We start from the raw sequence: 23587 nt of genomic DNA, 5'->3' as shown, positions 1-23587 counted from the left end.
TGCTTTATGTATATACTGTGTTTTTAGAATTATTATAGTGTACACACACACATGTAAAAGCTGGGCTCCAATGCTCATGCCTGCAATCCTAGCTATGGAGGAGGCTGATATCTGTGGATCACAGCTCAAAGCCAGCTTGGGCAGGAAAGTTTGTGAGACTCTTATCTCCAGCTAACGGCAAAAGCCAGAAGTAGAGGTGTGGCTCAAGTGGTAGAGCCTTGAGTGAGAAAGCACCCAGGCTCTGAGTTCAAGCTCAAGCTAGTACTGGTGCACCTGCATGTGTACATCCACACATCCACACATACCACTTCACTGTGAGAAGGTATGCTGGGTTATATCACCAACTTTGCACAGCTCAATAGCCCTGTCTCTTGAACTCAAGAAGGCTCTGTATACTGTGATTGACATACACCCTCTAGGTTTGTGTAAGTACACTCTATAATGTCAACCCCAAGATGAAATTCTCTAATGATGCTTTCTCAGAACATCAAGTGACATATAACTGCAATTAATTTCACAATGTAGTTTATACGTGTACCACCAGTGCTTGAGTAATCTCATTTTAGCCAGCACTTGGTGTTAGCAGACCTTCTAAGTTTTACCAATTGTTTGTTGACTCAATTTGAATTCTCTGACCACAGTGAAGTGAAATAGATCTTCAGGCGCATTCCAGCTATCTAGGAAGGGCTCCCTTCTTTGAACTGTTTTTACCCTTTATTCAATTATGTGGTTTCCTTAGCGATTTTGGTAGTTTCTAGGTTGCAGAGTGTGGATGTTAAATGGTTGAATTTTATGTTTTGAAGACATTGTTCCTGATCTGCCACCAGATGCCAGTTTCTGACTTGGTAGTTTGAACACATCGTTGGGAATGTCACAAGAATATGACCCGGGTGTCTCGGTTGGTGCTGTGTGTGTGTGTGTGTGTGTGTGTGTGTGTGTGTGTTGGTCCAGGGCTTGAACTCAGGGCCGAGGTGCTGTCCCTTAGCTTTCTTGCTCAAGGCTAGCGCTCTACCACTTGGAGCCACAGGTGCATTTCCAGCTTTCCGGTGGTCGACTGGAGATGGATCTCGTGTATTCTCTTGCCAGGGCTGGCTTGCACTGAGATCCTCACATCTCAGGGCCCTGAGAAGCTAGGACTTCAGGTGTGAGCCCCGCTGCCGGGCTTCGGCGGCTGCTCTTGGAAGCGCAGAGGTCTGGCTCGCTCGGCCAGGCGCGTCAGGAGTTCCTGGTTTGGTCCTCGTCGTGGCCGGGCCCGGAGTGTCCTGGCCGGTGCCCGAGCGCCCTGGTCGGTGCCCGTTATCACTGGAGAGCAGTCAGCTCCGCAGCCACCAGGATGAGGACTCAGAGGAGGCCACAGCGGGCCCGCTTTTACCACGCCAGACAGCGCGCCTCGGGCTTCAGCAGCGCTCATTGGTTCTTGCCTAGGCGACATCACCAACCCACGTCTGGGTGACGCCAGGAGGCGGGACTTCCGCAGGTGGCCGCGCCAAGTCTAGCAGCACCGGAAGTGCCCCACGGAGGAAAAGGGAAACGACCCTGCTGCAAGTTCCCGGGTGAAGGCAGCGATCCGCGGGTCCGGAAGAACAATTGGCGTCCGTTCGCCAGTAACGAGTTTTCGAGACAGTGAGAAACACGAGCTGGGGCATGGATAGTCGCTTGCAGGAGATCCGGGAGCGACAGAAGTTACGGCGGCAACTCCTGGCTCAGCAGGTCCGCGGCCGGTGCGGGGCGGGATCGACAGTGCCCCCGCCCCCGCCGTGTCCTCCCTCCTCATCCCTCACCGCCCCTCTCCGCCCTCCACCCTGTCTCCCCGTAGCTTCCCACCCTTCCATAGCCCCCACTCCCTCCTCTACCCCAATGCCCCCACACCCCACTGCGCCCTCCTTCCCCCATTCTCTTTGCCCCCCCCCCCTTTGCTGCCGCTGTGGACGTCCCCCCTTCCCCCCTCCCGAGTCTCGCCCTTGCTTTCTGTTCTCACGGGACCAGCCTCTGTTGGTGACCAAACCCAAACCTTTCGTGTTTGCCGCCAGCGGTCTGGCGTGATCCTCAGTGGCGGGCGTGCACGGTACTGGCCTTTGTGAATACATTTCCGCAGTTCCCGCGAGGACAAGTGACCTGACATCTCCTCCCACGCTCGCTTCTCTTTTCTCTATTTATACCACCTTCTTTGCCCGGCCTTTCCCTGCAGTCAGCACATGTTCTTGGGATTCATTTTGAAATAAGTTTATCAAGTCTTTCCTTCGTGGTCGTGTTCGGAAAACTGCATTGCAGGTGGCCTGGGGGTAGACTTTAGGTTTTGCCTCTTTTGTGCAACATCTTTGATATTTATATATTCGAAGATGGAGTCATCTAATATTTGTATTTCATTTATTATTTAGATGTCCCCCCCCCCCCCCACGAAACTGGAAGCATTCAATTTACTTAGTGAATAAATGGGTTTCAGATTTTACCCTGGTCACTCAAGTCTCATCAGGTTGTACCCCTGTCCCTCTGTCTCCACAAAAGGTTGTTTTCTAAGCCCGTCTCCACTGCTTCTTGTGGATGAGTAAGTTGATGTTTGCTGGTTGGTTGAGTTCCCGTGCAGGGGAATCAAAGGCTGTTTTCTATTCTGCCATGAGATCAACACAAGTGATAGGGAGACATCCTGCAGTTCACTTCAGTGCAGAATTTTGGTTTTACTAAGTGCTAATCTGAAACCTGTCCTTTCTGATCTGATGAATAAGTGTGGTACCTTGTTTGAAATATGAGAATTTGGATTTCGTTTTGTTTGGCATTGAAACCTCTCAGAGGAGATATTCTTTCTCTTTCTGCTAACTCTTGTCATATATTCAGAAATGTTTGGTGGCACTTTGGTGTCCCCTCATAAGGTCTTTTACTTAATTTTCACTTCAAAGCTCTCTAAAAGCTCAGGGATAGCACTCAGGTAGAACTCAGGCCCTGAGTTCAAGCCCTAGGACCAACGCTAAATAAATAAATAAAGCATCTGTCTTGTACTACATTGTATTGTAATTTAGATCCAGGTAGGAAATCTCTTTCCTTCATTGAGATACTTACTGGGTCAGCATTACTATGCTGGCTCCTGAACATAGAGGTTATCAACAAGACAGATAGGGTTCTCAGTGAGGTTACATTGAATGGGAAGAAGTGAACCAAAGGAAACTTTGTAAGTGTACAAATAATTGGGAATTGTGGTATAATGACATAAATAGAACATAAAGGAAGAATTGAAAGTTGTACTGTGCTGCAAATGAATTAGGAAATGACGATGCTGAGAAGGGCTCTGCTCCTTCTGTGTGTTATGCTCATGCTCATGGAAGAACTCTTGGAGGAAACACCTGGTATTCTGAGATAGGAGTGTGAAAAGAGGAACTATGACTAACGAGGGAGGAGCCAGCCATGGAAGAAAGCTAGGAAGTTTTGTCTATAGGAAGTAAATGTGCTGTCTCTTGACCAAAAGGAAGAGTCAGGAAGATTTTGTGGTGGAGGGGAGAGTTTTGGACAGTGGATGTGCTGGCAGTCAAAAGGATAGGAATTGTTTAAAATCAAGGCTGGTGACTGCTGCTCTTATCCTCTGCTGCTTCGAAATACTAAATATTCTTCATGCTATTCTGCACTTTCTAGTCTACCTTTGCATTTTCATGAATTGATTCTACCGTACTTAACTTTGACTTTAATTGCATTCGTTGCATTTTGTAGAAATTATTCAGATGCCAGTTAAAGTTGACATTACTGTTTTTAATGTTAAAACCTTAAAAGTGAGGCTCAGAATTGTGCCTGCCATCAGTTATAAAAGCCTAGCTTAAATAACACTGGGTATGTTTTGGCTTGCACAGTCACTAAGTTACATATGAGCTGACATATACAAAGTGCTCAATATGGTACCTACAAACACACATACACATGGTGTTAGCTGCTCTTTGGGGGCTATTGCTACTACCAGTTCATGTTTTATTATTGACTTTAAAAGTCAAAAGTTGACTAAAATTGTCTTAATTTCAAGTATAATCAAAAGCGTAACATACTTTTCCAGCTGAAACAAATCATTCTCAGTTATCACAATTTTGTGATCTGATTTTTGGGTTTTCCCCTCAGTTGGGAGCTGAAAGTGCAGACAGCATTGGTGCTGTGTTAAATAGCAAAGAAGAACAGAGAGAAATTGCTGAAACAAGAGAAACTTGCAGGTAAGTAGGGTAATTGTTCAGTGACATACTGGTTAATATTTTGAAAGGGACTATGTTTTAATAAACAACTAACTGTAGATGTACATGTTTTGCCATAAGTAGTAGCATCCACAGATAGATGCTGGAAACATGGGATTTGAGGGCCAACTTTTGGATTGTGAAACTTTATTCTCTGAATACAGTAACTTTTCATTTAAAAAGTAGCTGAAGCAAGGCGCCGGTGGCTCATTTCTATAATCTAGCTACTTGTGAGACTTAGATCTGGAGAATTGAGGTTTAAGGCCAGCCATGTAGAAAAGTTTGCCACTAGCAACAAATAAGGCTAGGGACATAGGGAATATGGCCTAGTGGTAGAGTGCTTGCCTTGCATACATGAAGCCCTAGGTTCAGTTCCTCAGCACCACATACATGGAAAAAGCCAGAAGAGGCACTGTGGCTCAAGTGGTAGAGTGCTAGCCTTGAGCAAAAAAGAAAAAAAAGAAGCCAGGGACAGTGCTTAATTCCTGAGTTCAAGCCCCAGGACTGGCAAAAAAAAAAGTCACAAACAAGGCTAAGTATATGGCTCAAGTGGTAGAGCACCAGCCTAGTTAGCAAGCTGAACAAGGCCTTGAGTTCAAATACTAGGGCTGTCCTCCAAAAAGTATTAGAACAAGGAATGTTAGACTGATAAAGCTTGCATCAGAAAAAAATTGTATTTTAAAGTATAAATTATGTTTTATAAATTTAAGAAGAAAATATACTTTGTTCTGAAAGTGATATTCATTTGATTGCTCAGAAAACAGTTTAGAACTTTTTTCAAGTACTCAATTTTTTAAATTTGGAATCTGATCTTTTTCTAACATATTCCTTTATTTTTTTGGTCTGTTGTGGGACTTGAACTCAGGGCCTGGGTGCTGTCCTTGAGCTTTTTTTTTTTCTTTTTAAAGTTCAAGGCTAGCTCTCTTCCACTTTAAGCCACAGCACCACTTCTGGTTTTCTGGGGGTTGTTTGGAGATAAGAATCTCACAGACTTTTTGCCTGGGCTGGCTTTGAACCACAATTCTCAGATCTCAGTCTCCTCAGGAGCTAGGATTACAGGTGTGAGCCACTGGCCTCTGGCTTTTAATATATTCTTTATAACAGCTTTTTTCTTTAGTTGCTTTCTCAAGAAAATACAATATCGTCATTTAGAATGGGATCATTTGTAAACAGAATAAACAGATGTCATTTAACTAGGAGAAATCTGCCTTGTTCTGTTTTTAGAGCCTGTTATTCAGTAATGCCAGTAGATGCCTATGTGTGTCTGTATGTATTTGTATATGATGCTTCTATTTTAATTTTCAGGGCTTCCTATGATACCTCTGCTCCAAATGCAAAACGTAAGTGTTTGGATGAAGGAGAGACAGATGAGGACAAAGTGGAAGAATATAAGGCAAGTAAAGAAAAAGAAAATCCTTATAGTAATAGACTTACATGTAAGAAAACCAATTAGATGGGAAGCTGAATGTGAACCTAGGTGAAAACCATTGTCAGTTGCATCTGTTATCAGTTAAATTAAGGCATGTAAATGGTTACCAGTGGCTCACATCTGTAATTGTGTTGGTAGGCTGAGAATAGTAGGAGATTGTAGGCTCAGCTCAGCATGGGAGAAAAGTTTGAGAGACCTCAACTCATAGCTGGGCTCAGCAGTGCACACCTGTCTTTCCAAGTCAGAGACCAGGATTGGGAGTAGGGAGTAGGGAATAGCAAGGTTCTAGGCCATGCCAGGCAAAGAAAAACAAATGTTCATAAGCCTGTCTCATGGAAGGTAGCTGGATGCGGTGCACGCATGCCTGTGATCATAGCAGCGATGACACTCCTGGAGTAGGTGGATCACAGTTCAGAGGAAAAGGGAGACTGTATCCTAAACATGACCAATAAAAACAAGGCTGGAGATGTGGTTCAGTGAGTAGTACTGCCCCAGCTCAGCAAGTGATGGGCCCTGAGCTCAAATCCCAGTACTGTCAAAAAAAGAGAAAGAAAAAATTAAAGCTTTCCTATCATTCCCCTCATTTTATGTAGGAGTTGCATGTCTTCTTCCTTTATGAATGTAAATGTGGCCTATAGTTATGAATATAAAGCATTTAGCAAAATTCTTAGTAAGCACTGGCAATATTTATTTTTCAGTGTTATAAAAAGACTTTAAGCAATTTTAGCAGGATTAAAGCAGGGAGAAATGGAGGAAAGAAACATTTCCTCCTCCCCATGCAGGAAATGGAATTAAAACTCTAGTAGTATTTTTTAAGAAGAATGAATTAATAAGTGTACAAGTAACTTTGGATAACTGGGTTTGATTTGAAGAGACTACCTTAGTCTCTTTTTGTTCTCCAATATAGGGTAGTACAGTTTAAATGTTTTGAGAACTCATGGGCTACACAGCAGAAAGAGGCCCAAGAAAAAGCAAACTTCTGGACTTCTAATAGCAATATTTTAAGAGGAAGTATTTTGGGCAAAAATACCTCAACAATTTTAATAGTACATATTTATTGTAGAATCAAATGCCTACTTTGGTAGTTCTATTTCATTCCTAAATTTTTAGGAAGTTCAGTGACATAATACCTATTCTCATGAGTACTAATTTACATGTTTCATTTTAATATGTGCTTATACATAACAAATATTTGTGATTTTATTAGGTAGAACATACATAGTTACTAATATTAGAACATTTTATACCTATAAGAAGTAAACTTGCCCATTAATAATAATAATCATTCTAACATTTGTTTGTTTGTTTGTTTTTTGGCCAGTCCTGGGCCTTGGACTCAGGGCCTGAGCACTGTCCCTGGCTTCCTTTTGCTCAAGGCTAGCACTCTGCCACTTGAGCCACAGTGCCACTTCTGGCCGTTTTCTGTATATGTGGTGCTGGGGAATCGAACCCAGGGCCTCATGTATACGAGGAAAGCTCTCTTGCCACTAGGCCATATCCCCAGCCCCTCATTCTAACATTTATATGAGATGATGCTAGACAGTTGAGTAAATAACATTAATTGTAGGTAATTATTCATAATAATGAGAAAAAATTTATTGTAAAATTAATCAACTACTTAGATCTGGTGATAGGAAAGCAAAGCCTTTACTGTTTTTTAATGCTAATTTGAAACATAATCTTAGGGAAATAAATATTCTGAGTCTTAAGATATAATAAGGAGATAGACCATATACATTAAATGTTTCCTTAATGCTCCTTTTCAAAGGATGAACTAGAAATGCAACAGGAAGAAGAGAACTTGCCATATGAAGAAGAGATTTACAAAGATTCTAGTACTTTCCTTAAGGTAAAATCAATTTTTAAATCTTATAACAGCACATATTTAAATTATGTGCCTGAAAGTATTGTTTGTATCTATTTGTCTTTCAGTTACTGAGAATCACTAATACAATTAGAATTATCTAAGTTACTTTTGAAATACTCTTGTGTTTAGGTTGGGATGGTGGTATGTTCATGTCATCATCTCCTGAAGAGACTGTGTTATTACTTTCGTTGTATTTTCAAAGTTATTGTATCTGCATTGCAGTGCATGCCACTAATTTAATTTTGACACTTTCTTTAGGGAACGCAGAGCTTAAATCCTCATAATGATTACTGCCAGCATTTTGTAGATACTGGACATAGACCTCAGAATTTCATCAGGGATGTAGGTATGTCAGATGGATTTGGGTTCTCTTATTGTAAGCTGTTGATTATATGCTTGTGATTTTATTCTTTTTTTTTTTTTTGGCCAATTGTGGGGCTTGGCTTCTTTTTGCTCAAGGCTAGCACTCTACCACCTGAGCCACAGCGCCACTTCCGGCTTTTTCTGTCAATGTAGTACTGAGGAATTGGACCCAGGGTTTCGTGCATGCTAGGCAAGCACTCTACCAGTAGGCCATATTCCCAGCCCTTACTAGTTACTTTTAAGACCATTTAACACTTGCAAAGTACTTCAGAATAATATCAATCATGGAAAATATATTTTAAAATGAGGGTAGTTTCCAAAAGCTGATGAAGTACTTGATCTTTTTTTTCTTTTGCCAGTCCTAGGGCTTGGACCCAGGGCCTGAGCACTGTCTCTGGCTTCTTTTTGCTCAAGGCCTAGCACTCTGCCAACTTGAGCCACAGTGCCACTTCTGGCCTTTTATATAGATGTGGTGCTGAGGAATCGAACCTAGGGCTTCAGGTATACGAGGCAAACACTCTTGTCACTAGGCCATATTCACAGCCCCTTTATTCATTTTTCAGGTTAATTTTAACTATTTTTTTTTCCCAGCTTGGACTTGCTCTTTCTCATCTCAATGCTTCTAGTAGATCTTTATTTTCCATTGAGCAATGCTACTTTTGTTTTGGCTCTGCTGAGGTCTTTGTTTTGTAGATAATTTGTGTACTGTAGTCAACCCATTTAATGGTATAATTAGTGAATTAGTATAAATCTTTTAGTGTTCCCATGAGGTTGTTAGCAACCATTACCACCACTAATGGTAGAACATTTTCATTTTTGCTAAACAAGCTCTATACTCATTATCAATCAATCCTCTTATATATTGTATTGTACTGTTTCTTTCTTTCTTTCTTTCTTTCTTTTTTGCTAGTCCTAGAGCTTGAACTCGGGGCGTGAGCACTGTCCTTGGCTTCTTTTTGCTCGAAGCTAGCACTCTACCACTTGAACCACAGCACCACTTCTGGCTTTTTCTGTGTATGTGGTGCTGAGGAATCAAACTCAGGGCTTCATGCATGCTAGGCAAGCAGTCTACCACTAAGCCACATTCCTGGTCCCTTGTATTGTTTTCTTTTCAGTTTATTTTATAATTGCATAATTTTTTCTACCCCCCTCTCCTTTTTTTTTCTTTTGGTGCTAGTACTAGGGCTTGAAATCAGGGTCTTGAGTTCTTTTTGCTCACTGCTGGCATTTTACAGTTAGCCATGCCTCCATTTCCCGTCCTCATATTTTAGATAGGACACTACACATCTGTTCATCAAATTCTTTAAATTAGGCCTTCGATTTTGTTAGGCTAAAGAGCTTTTGTTAGATTAAAGAGCTTACTCTGCTGACCATCACAAAATCTGACCATCACAAAATCTTCAAATTTGTTTTATTTGAAGTGTGATTTACATTGGTTGGAAAACTTTCACATTTTTCATTTTTACTCTTGATGGTAAAAACATGTGGCTTTTGTGTTTTGTCAGTACAGGGGTTTGAACTCAGCACCCCATGCTTGTTGGCAGGTGCTCCATCACTTGAGCAATGCCCACAGCCCTGTTTACTTTTCAGCTAAGAGCCTCCAGTTTCTGCTTGAGGTTGGCCTTGGACTACAGTCCTTCGGTAGAAGGTCCCTTCTAGCTGGGAACACAGTGCATGTCACTCTGCTCAACTTGGTTGCGAGAGAGTCTTGCCTAACCCAGGAAGATCTCGCCTTCTGATCACCTTCTGATCTCTGCCTCTTGAGTAGCTGAAATTCTAAGTATGCACCACTATGCCCAGTCAACAACTTTTGATGTTTGAATGAAGTTTACATAACCTATTGTTACTATTATGTTCAATATGAGAGGAAAGCATACTAAAAGAAAAAGAATGAGGCTGGATATGGTGGTACACCCCTATAATCTAGCTGCTGGGAAGGTAGAGATTGGGAGGATGGTGGCTTAAGGCCAACCTAGGAAAAAGGTAGTGAGAGTCCCCTCCCAGTAAATAATCTGGGCATGGAGTGCATGCACACTTAGGATTCCAGCTTCATGGGGAGACATCAGTAGGAGGATCACAGACCGAGGCTGATCCTGGCCAAAAATGAGACTCACCCCTATTTTAAAAAAGGGACTGGGGTGTGGCTCATAGCCTGCCTAACAGGCATGCGGTCCTGAATTCAAACCTTAGTAATGGGGTGTGTGTGTGTGTGTGTGTTGTTTTGCTTTCTTGGAAGAACTTAAAAGCTATGAATTCATTAATACATTAATATTTTATTTGAATTAAAAATTGTACTTTATATTTCCTCCTTAGGTTTAGCTGACAGATTTGAAGAATATCCCAAACTAAGGGAACTCATCAGGCTAAAAGATGAGTTAATAGCTAAGTCTAACACCCCTCCAATGTAAGTAGCTCTGTTACTTTTTGTTCCTAACTGTGCCTTAAAGTAGCAGTCTGTTCATCCTATAACCTTGCTTTTCAAGAAAACTGTGCTTGATGTTAAAATATTCCATGGGTCTGTTTCTTGGAATTCTTTAGTTGAGTACATAATGGGTTCTAATTTAACTTGCTAGATAATTACAGTGCCTCCAATTTTCTAAGTCTTCTGACCTAGAAAACCACTTGGATTTATTGTATTCTTTTTTTTTTCCGTGTGTGTGTGTGTGTGTGTGTGTGTGTGTGTGTGTGTGGTGGTGGTAGAGATTGAACCTAAGGCATTGAGCGTGCTGAGTCAGTGTTCTACATCACCAGCCAGCCAGATGCTTGTATTGATAATTTGCATAAAGCGCCTTTAATGACTTGTTTCCCCCTTCACAAAGTAATTTGTTGAAAGTTTAGGGCACTTAGGTGAAGAAAAAGAAAACAAAAATTATAACTTGCCATACTGAAATACTATTTTTAACCACTTGGAATACAATAATTTATTTTACCTTTTGCTCAACAGAATAAGGTTTTCTTAGAAATGTATGTATATAAGGAGTTTTAAATTTGGACTGTATTTGGATATCTTATACTTGTAACTTGTTTGTCATTAGAACAACCTAAAATCAGTGGGAAGTCTAGGTATATTCTAATATTTATCTATTTTAAAATATTCCTTAAACTTAAAATACTTTCAAGTTACATGAAATATCTTTAAACCGGTAATAATTACCATTATGTCATGTGTAAAGACTACTAATATGTACATTTTTACTAATGAACACATGTTAAAAGAAAATTATGTCCATATTTACAAATTTTCTTATGGGGATGAACTTGAAACTTTGTGAGAAATAGTTTATCTTACCTAATTAAATAATCGAGAAAAAAGCAATACAATATTTCTTAGAACATTCCAGTGGCAATGGAAAGTGGGTTATGGACTCAGATCTGAGTGTAGACTTCAGTGTAAAAGTGCAGAATATAAATGGCTGTTAATGGGAAATAATGTGGCATTTACTTTGTCTTGTCCTATGTCATAGGGCAGAGATATCGGTTGATGGATTCATATCTATGATGAAGAAAGAAGACCCTCCGAAATATATTACTTTGAAAATATTTAACAATACTGTTTAGTAATAGTTAAGCCATTTCTTTGATTACTGTCTACAAGGTATTTGAAAATCTTTTACTTATTCTTTTTTTTTTTTAAACTAGGTACTTACAGGCAGATATAGAAGCCTTTGATATTCGAGAATTAACACCCAAATTTGATGTGATTCTTCTGGAACCTCCTTTAGAAGAATATTACAGAGAGACTGGCATCACGGCTAATGAAAAGTGCTGGACTTGGGATGATGTATGATCATACTTTATCGATATTTCAAATGTTTATTTGATCAGAAAGTAAGACTATAACTACTATTTTTGTATTGATAATAAATAAAAATTTATAGAACTTTTTGTAGCTGAAGGTCCAAGGAACACTGACATATAATAAATTGTCTTTAATTTGTTTTTATTTTTGAGTAAAACCTGAGCAGCTAGTAAGTAAACTATGAAAGAACCATAATCCTACTTGTAGAGTCCTTGAATATATTGGGAAAATCTAAAAGCAAATGGAATGATTTCTAATTCATTGAGCATTTGTTCAGTTTTAGTAAGAAGCATTGGAATATGTATGTGTATGTATACATTTCTGTTCTTATATACAACTTGCAGTCTTGTACAGTATAGATCATGACATGGAAGCACATAATTTCATCATGATAAAGTTAAATTTTCCTAAATAACTGATTATTTCAATTCAGTTACATAAAGTATCTGGATCTGTTGATCCAATAATAAAAGTAACAAATATTAATTGAGCACTACTCATTACTGCATAACTTCCTACAGATTCAACACTTCATACTGAGGGAATAGGGATGAGCAGGGCCCTTGAACAACATTTGCATTATGATTCTGTTGGCTCTGTAGTGGAGAATAGCGTGATGCTAATGAGAGCACTGACCATGCAAAGGAAAACGGCATGTGAGCATGCAGAAAGTGACACCTGCGAAGGGTATTCAGGTGGAACTGGCTCAGTGACGAAAGTTGGGGCGCAAGGATTCTTAGCTGAAGGAAGAGTGAGAATACAAGAGATAGAGGTAGAAGATAGTGTCTGCTTTGTGGGTGGATATGGTTCGAGAATAGATTAGGGTTACACTGAGATGATTTCTCAGGAGCTTGAACTTTTCGTATGAAGGCATTAAGGTGTTTTGAATATTCAGAATATCCTGTTAGTGTGGCAGAGATGGGACAAGGGGAAAAGCATCTAGGAAAAGCAACTGTTGGTGGTTCCTGCAGTGACCTATCTGCAGATGCTGGGCCCAAGTGACCCCAAATTTAACTCTTTTTTTTTCGTGTGTGTGTGTGTGTGTGTGTGTGTGTGTGTGTGTGTGTGTGTGTGCAGGGCCTGCATACTATCTGCAGATGCTGGGCCCAAGTGACCCCAAATTTAACTTTTTTTCGTGTGTGTGTGTGTGTGTGTGTGTGTGTGTGCAGGGCCTGCATACTATCTGCAGATGCTGGGCCCAAGTGACCCCAAATTTAACTTTTTTTTCGTGTGTGTGTGTGTGTGTGTGTGTGTGTGTGTGTGTGTGCAGGGCCTGCATACTATCTGCAGATGCTGGGCCCAAGTGACCCCAAATTTAACTTTTTTTTTTTTGTGTGTGTGTGTGTGTGTGTGTGTGTGTGTGTGTGTGTGTGCTGGGCCTGCATACTATCTGCAGATGCTGGGTCCAAGTGACCCCCAAATTTAACTTTTGTGTGTGTGTGTGTGTGTGTGTGTGTGTGTGTGTGTGTGTGTGTGTGTAGGGCCTGCATACTATCCCTGAACTTTTTTGCTCAAGGCTAGTACTCTCCCACTTGAGCCACAGCTCCACTTCTGGCTTTTTTGGTGGTCTCATGTTTTGTTTTCTTACAGATTATGAAGTTAGAGATAGATGAGATTGCAGCACCACGGTCATTTATATTTCTCTGGTGTGGTTCTGGGGAAGGCCTGGACCTTGGAAGAGTGGTAAGATCTGATTTTTTTTTTTTTCTTTTTTGGTTCTGGGGCTTCAACTTGGGTCCTACACTCTGTCCCTTTCCATTACCACTTGAACTGCATCTGGACTTCCAGCTTTTTTGGTGGTTAGTTGGAGGTGATAGTCTCATGGACTTTCCTGCCCAGGCACGCTTTGAGCAGTCCTCAAATTTCAGCCTCCTGAGTAGCTAGGATTACAGACATGAGCTACTGGCACCCAGCAAAATCAGATTCTTTTACTGTGGGTTCCTAAATTCATAAAGAAAAAAATATAACAGTATGTTGCAGAAAGAGTGTAAATGTTCATGTTATTCTGTCATTTGTTTCTTGAGTAGTTCTAAAATATTCAAGGAAAAAACGTGTAAGGCCCTAAGTTAGTTAACAAGCACTAAGGTAAATAAATATTGATTCTTCAGAATACAGTTTAGTAGGTGTACAGGAAGAGAATAAGTTAGAGGCTGAAGCTCAAGATAATAGCAAAAGAGTGAACTGTTTGTTGCTCTTTATGAGTAGCAAACACTTGCTCTGAGTAGTGTTGACTTCTGAACTCCAAGTGGGGGACACACTGGGGGAGTAACACAGCCTCTGTACCGCATAGTTTGAATGCCTGACTGGAGAGAGAACGGCGGAACTCCTCAGCTTATTGTCTTTTAGACTCGTTTGCATCTCAGAACTTTTCTTCTTCTTTATTATTTGGAGTAGTTTGCCAAAAAGAAATAAGTGACCATAAGTGCCTTTAACCAGAAATAGTGGGGCCCTTGGCTCTCTATCAGAAGTCTTCCGTTTGATCTTAATTCACTGGTGTGCAGCAGGAACTTTGGTCCAAGAGATACAACTCCTCTGGGGATTGGTTTCATCATGTGTCACTGGGTAACACTTTCCTAGTTTAGGTTATATCACTCTCTGTACAGGAAGCGGTCCTGTTTAATCCTGCTAATTTGTCCATTTGACAGATGAAGATTTTAAGATTATGTGAGATAAGTTAGGATCATATTGAAGTAAATTTCTACTCAAGGACTGACATTCTTCATTTCCTTTGTATTCCTTATATTTGGAAGTAGTGAGTTAGAGGCTACTGGATAATAGCATTGTTTTCATCACTAATTAACTCCAAGCTAAGGGGGGGGACTCTTTTTTTTTTTTTGCCAGTCCTGAGGCTTGAACTCAGGGCCTGAGCACTGTCTCTGGCTTCTTTTTGCTCAAGGCTAGCAGTCTACCACTTAAGCCACAGTGCCACTTCCAGCTTTTCAATATATGTGATGCTGAGGAATTGAACCCATGGCTTCATGCATGCTAGGAAAGCACTATACCACTAGGCCACATTCCCAGCCCAAGGGGGGACTATTGTATTGATCTTGGTCCTTGATAGTTATTTAAGTAAAAATCTTAAGTTTCACTTGAGTTGTTAGCTCACTATGAGTAGTGGAGAACATTTATGACAATTATGTGTTTTACCTTTCTGTATACTTGATCATACTACAAACAGTACTGCACTATACACTTTGCTTATTCTTCCTTACTTTGCTCTTCAGTGGGCAATATCAGCATATGCACTATACCATTTGCTCTTCACTGGGCCAGAGATCGGGACCAGATCTTACTCATGCTTTTATTCTCAGTAGCTGGCCAGCGCCTGCATTTGGTAAGCCCTGCACCTGCCACTCTGAGCAATGGTTTAACTAAACTAGTATTTTCCATATAATCTTATTTAGCAGATTTTGGATACTGAAGATCATATCTCTATTTTGATGATTATTAAAGGTCAAAAGTACAATTTTACCCAATAAGGAGATAGGCATAGCAATTTTGTGTGCAGTTGAACGTAGTCAATACAGAAATGAAGTTTTATAGAGCTTATTTGAAGAGAATTGTCAGGAGAGTTCAGCTGTATTTGCCTATGTCAGCAGACAGAACATGGAGGTGGTAGGATTCAGATTCTCTTTTGGATTATTTTGTGATTATGCAGTTTCCTTACACCTGACAGCTCATTGTCTGTCGATGGCAGTGGAAGGTAGGGCAGGCCAGTGGCCCCATTCAAATGTTTCAGACAAAAGTGTTTCAGATTTGGGAGTTTAACGCTCCCAAATCCAGAACCATCTGAATATTTTATTAACAATTGAAAAGTTATTTTGAGAGCATTTGTGATTTAAAATTTGCTGATTAGGAATGCCCAGTCTGTAATAATGAATTGGTTGGAATATGATGTAATCTTTTTTTATACTTTATATATGATATAAATGTTATATATATATTTGCATTCTGTATTATGGCTACCATTTTTTTCCTTCTATATCTATACTCAAAAGTTACTTTAATAATGTAGAATTTAGTGTCCCTCTAGAAAAGTTTGAAGGTATTATTTCTTTAATTGATAAACTTAATTTTTTAAATTTCTAGTGTTTACGCAAGTGGGGTTACAGAAGATGTGAAGATATTTGTTGGATTAAAACCAACAAAAATAACCCTGGAAAGACGAAGACTCTAGATCCAAAGGCTGTTTTCCAGAGAACAAAGGTATTATCATTAGTTTTGTTTGTGTTCTTTTTAGTCTCTCAAAACTTTCCAGATCATTGTATGCTGTTTAATTTATTTCAGTAGCAGGACTGTTTTCTTAACACTTATAAAAATAACACTGAGCATTACACAAATATATCCAAATTAATTTTAAGGCGTTTCATTCACTATTTTTTTTTTTGTTTTTTTTTTGGCCAGTCCTGGGCCTTGGACTCAGGGCCTAAGCACTGTCCCTGGCTTCTTCCCGCTCAAGGCTAGCGCTCCGCCACTTGAGCCACAGCGCCGCTTCTGGCCGTTTTCTGTATATGTGGTACTGGGGAATCGAACCTAGGGCCTCGTGTATCCGAGGCAGGCACTCTTGCCACTAGGCTATATCCCCAGCCCCTCATTCACTATTTTATATTGACCTCCACCATGCTGGAAAGGGGAAAATATTCTTGTATGTTCTAAGTTTTTTTTTTTTTTTTTTGGCCAGTCCCGGGCCTTGGACTCAGGGCCTGAGCACTGTCCCTGGCTTCTTCCCGCTCAAGGCTAGCACTCTGCCACTTGAGCCACAGCGCCGCTTCTGGCCGTTTTCTGTATATGTGGTGCTGGGGAATCGAACCTAGGGCCTCGTGTATCCGAGGCAGGCACTCTTGCCACTAGGCTATATCCCCAGCCCCATGTTCTAAGTTTTATATATCAAAGTTAGATATGGGCATTTGAAATTTCTGATGCTCAGAATTATTTTTTTTTCTCTAGGCTTAGAAACAAGAAATAGCAACAACACTCATAAGTAGAAATTACTTTTCTTTCCCATGGGAAGCGTTTTTCTTCCTTTTTTTTCCTACCCAAAATGTCCCGAGAGTTTCTGCCTCAGTGGACTGTACTAGTGTCAGCTTCAGCATTTCTTACTCAGGAGCTTTTGGGAGCCAGCAGTGGATCTTTGTTAAGTCCTTGGATTTAAAGGCAGGCATGGAGGGGGGGTGCTTTGAGGGTGGCATATCTGGAAGCTCAGTTCCTTGCCTCACACTTTATCATATGCATTTTTCCTACCTGCCTGTTCCTGAGTCACAACCTTTTATAATGAGCATGTAATACTAAACCACTCTCCTGAGTTCCATGAGCCACTGTGGTGAGCGATTCAGCCCAAGAGAATTATTAGAACATTTGACTTCTAGTTGGCCAGTCAGAAGCATTGGTGACAGTCTGGACTTGTGATTCGCAGGATGACAGTCCTATGAGAATGAGCCTTTCACCTCTGGCTTTGTGCTCATGAATCGTAGGTAGTATTAGAATTGAACTGACATTGAACAGAATCGGTGTTGGTGGAGCATTGCTGCATTAGTGTTCTGAAAGCAGTGAGTTTTCCCACTTCCTGGTAATCTGCTCACACCCACCTCCCAAGCCTTTCTACCAAGTGTTTACAATAAAAGTTTCCTAAAGATTAAGAGAAACCAAGAATGTTTTAGAGTTGGTGACATGAGCAGTGTAAAATGCTGCCAGCTGTGCTTATTGATGAATGAGTCCCCTTCGTTTGCTACAGGAACACTGCCTTATGGGGATCAAAGGAACGGTGAAGAGAAGCACAGACGGGGACTTCATCCATGCCAATGTTGACATCGACTTAATCATCACAGAAGAACCGGAGATCGGCAACATTGAAAAGCCTGTGGAGATTTTCCATATAATTGAACATTTCTGTCTTGGCAGAAGACGTCTCCATCTGTTTGGGAGGGATAGTACAATTCGGCCAGGTAGGAATAAAAAGGATAATGCTGATTCTTTGTGATGCAGGTGTTAAGAAATAGGACACAGTGCTTCCTAAAATATAATTATTATATATCTGTAGTTTTAGGTTCATGGCAGAATTAAGAGTAGAGATTGCCCAGATCCTCCCTGCCCCAGCATGCTTATCACTTCCTCCTGTGTCATAATTCCCCGCCATAATGGCACACTTGTTATACTGGGCGAACCTTCAGGGATGCTTCAAATCTTCAGTGTCTATGCTGTATGTGTGTACATTATGTGATCAGAGTGGGGTAATTGGTGTATCTAAAGACAGCTATGCACCATTTTTTAAAATGTTGTATTTAAAATGGTCCCTACTGTTTTGGAGTATTTGATGTGTGTGACCAACCAAGGTATTCCACTGTGCTACAGGACATTTGAAGTCGTTCCCCCAACCCAACTGTACATCTTTATGAGGGATGTTTAGTTTCTATCTGTGAGAATACGCCATGGTTGTCTTTCTGTGCCCAACTCCTTTACTTATTAATGAACATGGTGTTCTCTAGTTTCATCAGGTGTGTATGCTACATTGTCTTTATTCACTCATCTGTCAGTGGATACCCAAGCTGATTCCGTATTATGTTGGCTCCTGTGAAGAAGAGTACTTTGAAACAGGCAAGGGCAGATGTCTCTTCAGCACAGTAATTTCGACCCTTCTGGCTACGTTGCTGGATCATGATCACAGGGAGTTCTAGGTCAGGTTTTTTGAGGAAGCTCCACACTGCTTTCCCTAATAGGTATCCTAATTCACAATTCCACCAGCATTGATAATAGCCATTATTATCGGCTGTTGATGGGGGCAAGTGATAACTCCCTGGTTTTGATTTGCACTTCCCTGGTGATTTGTGGTGTTGAGCACTGTTTCAAATATTAGTCACTTGAATATCCTCTTGTGAATGTCTGATCCACTCATCTGCCCATGGAAAGATGGTGGGAATGCTCTGTTTCTACGACCTGTGAACTGAGAATATTTTGCTGTAAAGCAACAATGGGTTCCAAAATATTAGTCACTTGAATATCCTCTTGTGAATGTCTGATCCACTCATCTGCCCATGGAAAGATGGTGGGAATGCTCTGTTTCTACGACCTGTGAACTGAGAATATTTTGCTGTAAAGCAACAATGGGTTCCAAAATATTAGTCACTTGAATATCCTCTTGTGAATGTCTGATCCACTCATCTGCCCATGGAAAGATGGTGGGAATGCTCTGTTTCTACGACCTGTGGACTGAGAATATTTTGCTGTAAAGCAACAATGGGTTCCAAAATTTTGGGCAGGAAACAGTGGTGCTCTTTTCGTAAGTAAGAAGTGTATGTGTAACTTAGTAAATTTTCAGGAACCTAAACTTGGTCTGTTTTGTAATTGCTTTTTTAAGTGGCATGTAGACCATGGATGGGGAGTAGGGAGGATGGTATCTTGTGAAAGTCATAAGCTAGAAGGTAAAACATGATACATAGGTGGTCTCTAAGATATGACCATGATATCAGTGCCATACATTCAGTAAGAGGCTTTCACCATTGGGTGGATTTTTAATGATTAAGAATGAATTGGGGCTGCGTGCCGGTGGCTCACGCCTGTTTTCCTAGCTACTCTGATGACTGAGATTTGTGGATCATGATGTAAAGCCAGTCTGGGCAGGAAAGTCTGTGAGACTCTTCTCTCCAATTAACTACCAGAAAGCCAGAAGTGGTGCTGTGGCTCAAGTGGCAGAACTCTTGCCTTGAGCAAAAGAGCTCAGGGACAGCACCCACATCCTGAGTTCAAGGTCTGACACCTCCCAAAAAAGAGAATGGATTAGGGATTCATATTACTCCCCCAAAAGGATGGATAAGAGACAGGGAAAATAAAAAGAATGCTTTTCTTTTGTTTCAGGTTGGCTTACAGTTGGACCAACACTTACCAATAGCAACTACAATGCAGAAACGTATGCCTCCTATTTCAGCGCCCCGAATTCCTACTTGACTGGGTGTACAGAGGAAATAGAGAGACTGCGACCAAAGTCACCTCCTCCCAAATCCAAGTCTGATCGGGGTGGTGGTGCTCCCAGAGGTGGAGGGAGAGGAGGGACTTCTGCTGGCCGGGGCCGAGAGAGAAATCGGTCCAACTTCCGTGGAGAACGAGGAGGTTTTCGGGGTGGCCGAGGAGGAGCACACAGAGGTGGCTTCCCTCCTCGATAAGTTTCAGAGACACGGGTCTCTGGTAGTGCAGCTCAAAACTCCCTTGTGGGGTGCTGACTGTCAGTCTTGGTTCCAGCTTACTTTTGCTTCTCCATACAGCCAGGAATATTCTAGCAAACTCCCTTGCATTTGGCACACACACAGTCCAATTCTGTACCTCAAAACTAGATGGTCCTTCCGGATGAGCCTGCCTTGGGTGTGTAACTGAACAAAGTGCAGGGGCACAAGTAGTTTTACTTTAGACTGAAGTTATCCTGATCTCATCCACAGTTTTTGCGTTTTAGGAAGAGTAAAAAGTGCAAAAGATCTTTGCATATAAGCGCCTGCAGGCAGGGGTCAACGTGTGCTGTCCCAGTACTGGGACACTGAAGCCTCCTCCAGGGTGCTTGGGACGAGTGGGAAGCTTTGGTCTGGCTTTAACACTGTCTTATTTAAACAATAAAAAGCACACTTTTTTCTTCCTTTAATGAGAATTTTAGTAAGTACGTATGTCATTGGAGTACCAAAGACATTGACAGAACAGGAATGTGAGGCGGAGCTCCCACAAGCGGTGGTGGGAGAGGTAGGGCTGTGTAGGCAGAGGTCAGAATAGAAGCCCGTTCTCAGGCCTTTGCTGTGGCTGCAGGTAGCCTGCCCATCCTGAGGAGGCGGAGGCAGACGATGCCAAGCACTGAGGCTGCTGCCGACTTTCAGGCCAGTACTCGCCCATCTTTCTTTTCCTCAAAAGTAACAGAGGCAACAACAGATATCTGAATATTTGTTAATGAGGTTATAACATAAATCTTGTAGCTTGTTATTAGGAAATCCATGTACCTGGGCATCAGTGGTTCATGCCTATAATCCTAGCTACAAGGCTGAGATCTGAGGATCAAGTTTCAAATTCTGCCCAGGCAGGGAAGTCCATGAGACTCCTACCTACAATTAATTACCAAAAAAAGTTGGAAGTGGAGCTATGGCTTAAGTGGTAGAGCACTAGCTTTGAGCAGAGAAACTCAGGGACAGTGCTAAGGCTCTGAGTTCAAGCCCCAGGCCCGGCACACACACACATTGCAAACAGTTGGGAGTATAGCTTGCAAGTGGGGTTGTCATGTGGTGTGTGTTAAGGGTCTGGCTGTGCACATCAGCTGTATAAGACTTCATGCTGTCTTTCTGTATCTTCACTCATGTTTAAATGAATTTCCTGAATAAGATAGTACATTATTCTTGATTACTATGTTTTATTTTGTTATAAATTTTGTAATGAAACTTCACAAACCTCTGAAAGTTGTTTGTTTTCTATAAGTGGAATTATTATTGTTAGCAAATGTTAAAGTGCAACCTGAGATCAAAGCTCTGCTGCTGGCCTTGCATTCTGTTGCTCAGCTGTTCTCTTCTCACAGTGCGCCTAAGGTGAGTTGTGTCACTCAATGAGACTAAGGCCTCAAAAGCCGGGTGCCCCTAACCTGTCCAGCCAGTCAGGACTTTCCAGTACAGACAGCATTTGACAAACAGCTTTCCTGCTGTCATTCCATATCACAGTGGGTTAGAATGTTTAAGGGAGTGATGATTTCAGCAGGAGGTGTGAATGGGATGCTTCTGTCACGTGGTGGCCTCTCCCCACAACTGAGAGAAAGTGCTTTGCGATAACAACCGCTGTTCCCACACTTCAAGTTCCTTTTTTAATACCTACAGAAGTGTCTCCCACGTGTGCATCTGGCCTTTTTTTTTTTATGCAAGTCTAGAAGCTTACAATTCTTGGCAGTTAATATTGGAGGGATGTAAATCCTGTCACTTTGTTTTAACATTAGAGTCAACTTCATGGCATCTGCCAATTTCACACTCCGTGTTAGGCATGGAATCATAGGCAGAGTACTTACTTGCTTCAAGCTCACTTGTTGTATACATGGAACTGATAATGGGATTAGGTTTGGTTCAAAGGAATTAATGTAGAAATGGTCACAAAACTCTTGGGACATGCGCTTCATGGTATACTGTAGCTGTTATTCATACTTTTGATAAAAGTTGAATAAGGCAGACACTATTTGATGTCACACACCCCAAATCACTGATATATATGTATATACATATGTCCATATACATATATACACATATACACATACTCATCATTACTAATGTCTGTGGTCAGTTTGTATTTCTTTGCCCACAAAGATGTATTTGAGAACTTTTTTAATGTTTTGAGTACATGGTCTTTAATAGCTCCTAGATTTGGGCTGGGAATATGGTCTAGTGGTAAAGTGCTCACCTCGTATACATGAAGTGATTCCTCAGCACCACATAAACAGAAAAAACTGGAAGTGGCACTGTGGCTCAAATGGTAGAGTGCTAGCCTTGAGCAAAAAGAAGCCAGGGGGGCTGGGGATATGGCCTAGTGGCAAGAGAGCTAGCCTCGTATACATGAGGCCCTGGGTTTGATTCCCCAGCACCACATATACAGAAAACGGCCAGAAGTGGCGCTGTGGCTCAGGTTGGCAGAGTGCTAGCCTTGAGCAAAAGGAAGCCAGGGACAGTGCTCAGGCCCTGAGTCCAAGGCCCAGGACTGGCCAAAAAAAAAAAAAAAAGAAGCCAGGGACAGTGCTCACGCCTTGAGTTCAAGCCCCAGGACTGGCAAAAAACAAAACAGCTCCTAGGTTATAACACTCCTCAACCTGGAAACAAAAGATTATCTTCTCATCCTGATTTACTCTTAGTGACCTATCCAGTTTTCCCCAAGACACTGTATTATCCTTTTTAAAGAATCTCAGAATGCCTGAAAAGTACTTTTACACTGATTTAAGAGTATATGAAGTGATTTATTGGTACTGGTTAAGATCCATTATATACAGGTAGAAACCATGAAAATTGTACAAAGAACCATTAAGAATATTGATAAGACAGTTTTATAGACAAAACACCTGGAAAATACTTTCAACATAGACAAATATAATTATGGAAAATATAGTAGAACACAAGTTCTACCAGATAGATTCCAAGGTTATTAAAAGTACTATGCAAACTTTACTTTGAAAAATTAGTTCAATGGAGTTCAACGACTTTAAAAAATTAGGCATAATGTAAAAATTAATTTTCCCTCTCACTGTAAATATGAGGGAAACCAGACAACTTTTTACTCCAAATCTATACACTTTGAAAAATAATTTATATGTCTAGCACAAAGAAAATTGAGAATGTTTATGTTTCTGTAAACTACGCTTTTCATGAAATGGAAACTGCATCAGTTTTCAAATTAAAAGTTGTGCAATCAGAAATAGACTTGTTCCCTTTATGGTACAACTGTCCCTTCACTGGCTTTATACCTGAGCACCAAAGCTACAGTCCTAAATGCCGTCTTGGAAAGATATTCTGAAATTGAGCAAGAAATCAAAACTAGCCTATGTCATCTGGAAAATTAGGCACCAAGAAGGAGAGACCTCTTTCAATTGCAACATTGCCGAAAGAAGTTTCAGTTAAGCAGCTGGCAGATCTCCTTGTGAACACAACACAGGAAGTCCACGTAGGATGCGCCTCCGTACAGCCCTTTGTCTTCCACCAGGAACTGTCGGAAGACCATCTCTGGCTGTTCTCGCTGCTTTACTATTATCAGCTAGGAAACAACAGCCGCTGGTTACAAACATTTTCTCACGTGGCTCTGTTTAGCTTGCTTCCATTTTTCCAAGTGCTGTAGAATACTGACTGTGGATTAACCCCCCACCCCCGCCCCCAGAGTGCCTGGTACCAGAGCAGAGGAAGGCACCAGCTCCACACCAGACATTGAATTTTCAGTGGCAAAGAGTAAAATTT

At 41.1% G+C, this 23587-nt stretch overlaps 2 protein-coding genes and 1 long non-coding RNA gene across 4 annotated transcripts in view; 1 reads left to right on the top strand and 2 right to left on the bottom strand.

Annotated features, from left to right (window-relative positions):
• Positions 1-1490: 1490 nt before the first annotated feature.
• Mettl14 (methyltransferase 14, N6-adenosine-methyltransferase subunit) lies at positions 1491-20725 on the top strand. The gene is made up of 11 exons (XM_048333777.1): positions 1491-1710; positions 4093-4181; positions 5505-5592; positions 7397-7477; positions 7754-7841; positions 10172-10262; positions 11498-11639; positions 13248-13340; positions 15747-15863; positions 17389-17599; positions 19506-20725. Exons 1-11 carry the CDS (start codon positions 1645-1647, stop codon positions 19808-19810), a joined length of 1371 nt encoding a protein of 456 aa, XP_048189734.1. The 5' UTR covers positions 1491-1644; the 3' UTR covers positions 19811-20725.
• LOC125341689 lies at positions 11657-15438 on the bottom strand. The gene is made up of 3 exons (XR_007209049.1): positions 15427-15438; positions 14660-14661; positions 11657-12673 (listed from the first exon to the last, which is right to left on the bottom strand). It is a non-coding gene; the product is annotated as an uncharacterized LOC125341689 (long non-coding RNA).
• A 1853-nt stretch (positions 20726-22578) lies between the features above and the next one.
• The window catches only part of Sec24d (SEC24 homolog D, COPII coat complex component), a 90094-nt gene continuing 89085 nt past the window's right edge, over positions 22579-23587 (bottom strand). For both annotated transcript variants that reach the window (XM_048333775.1, XM_048333776.1), the window contains exon 23: positions 22579-23390. In XM_048333775.1, the coding sequence (XP_048189732.1) occupies positions 23250-23390 (141 nt within the window). In that variant the 3' untranslated portion in view covers positions 22579-23249. The remainder of the gene's footprint in view (positions 23391-23587) is intronic.

Source organism: Perognathus longimembris, chromosome 24 (genome assembly GCF_023159225.1).
Source record: "Perognathus longimembris pacificus isolate PPM17 chromosome 24, ASM2315922v1, whole genome shotgun sequence".
NCBI classification, from domain to species: Eukaryota; Metazoa; Chordata; class Mammalia; order Rodentia; family Heteromyidae; genus Perognathus; species Perognathus longimembris.
Note: the sequence above shows the minus strand (reverse complement) of the source record. Positions and strands in the feature narration are given on the sequence as shown.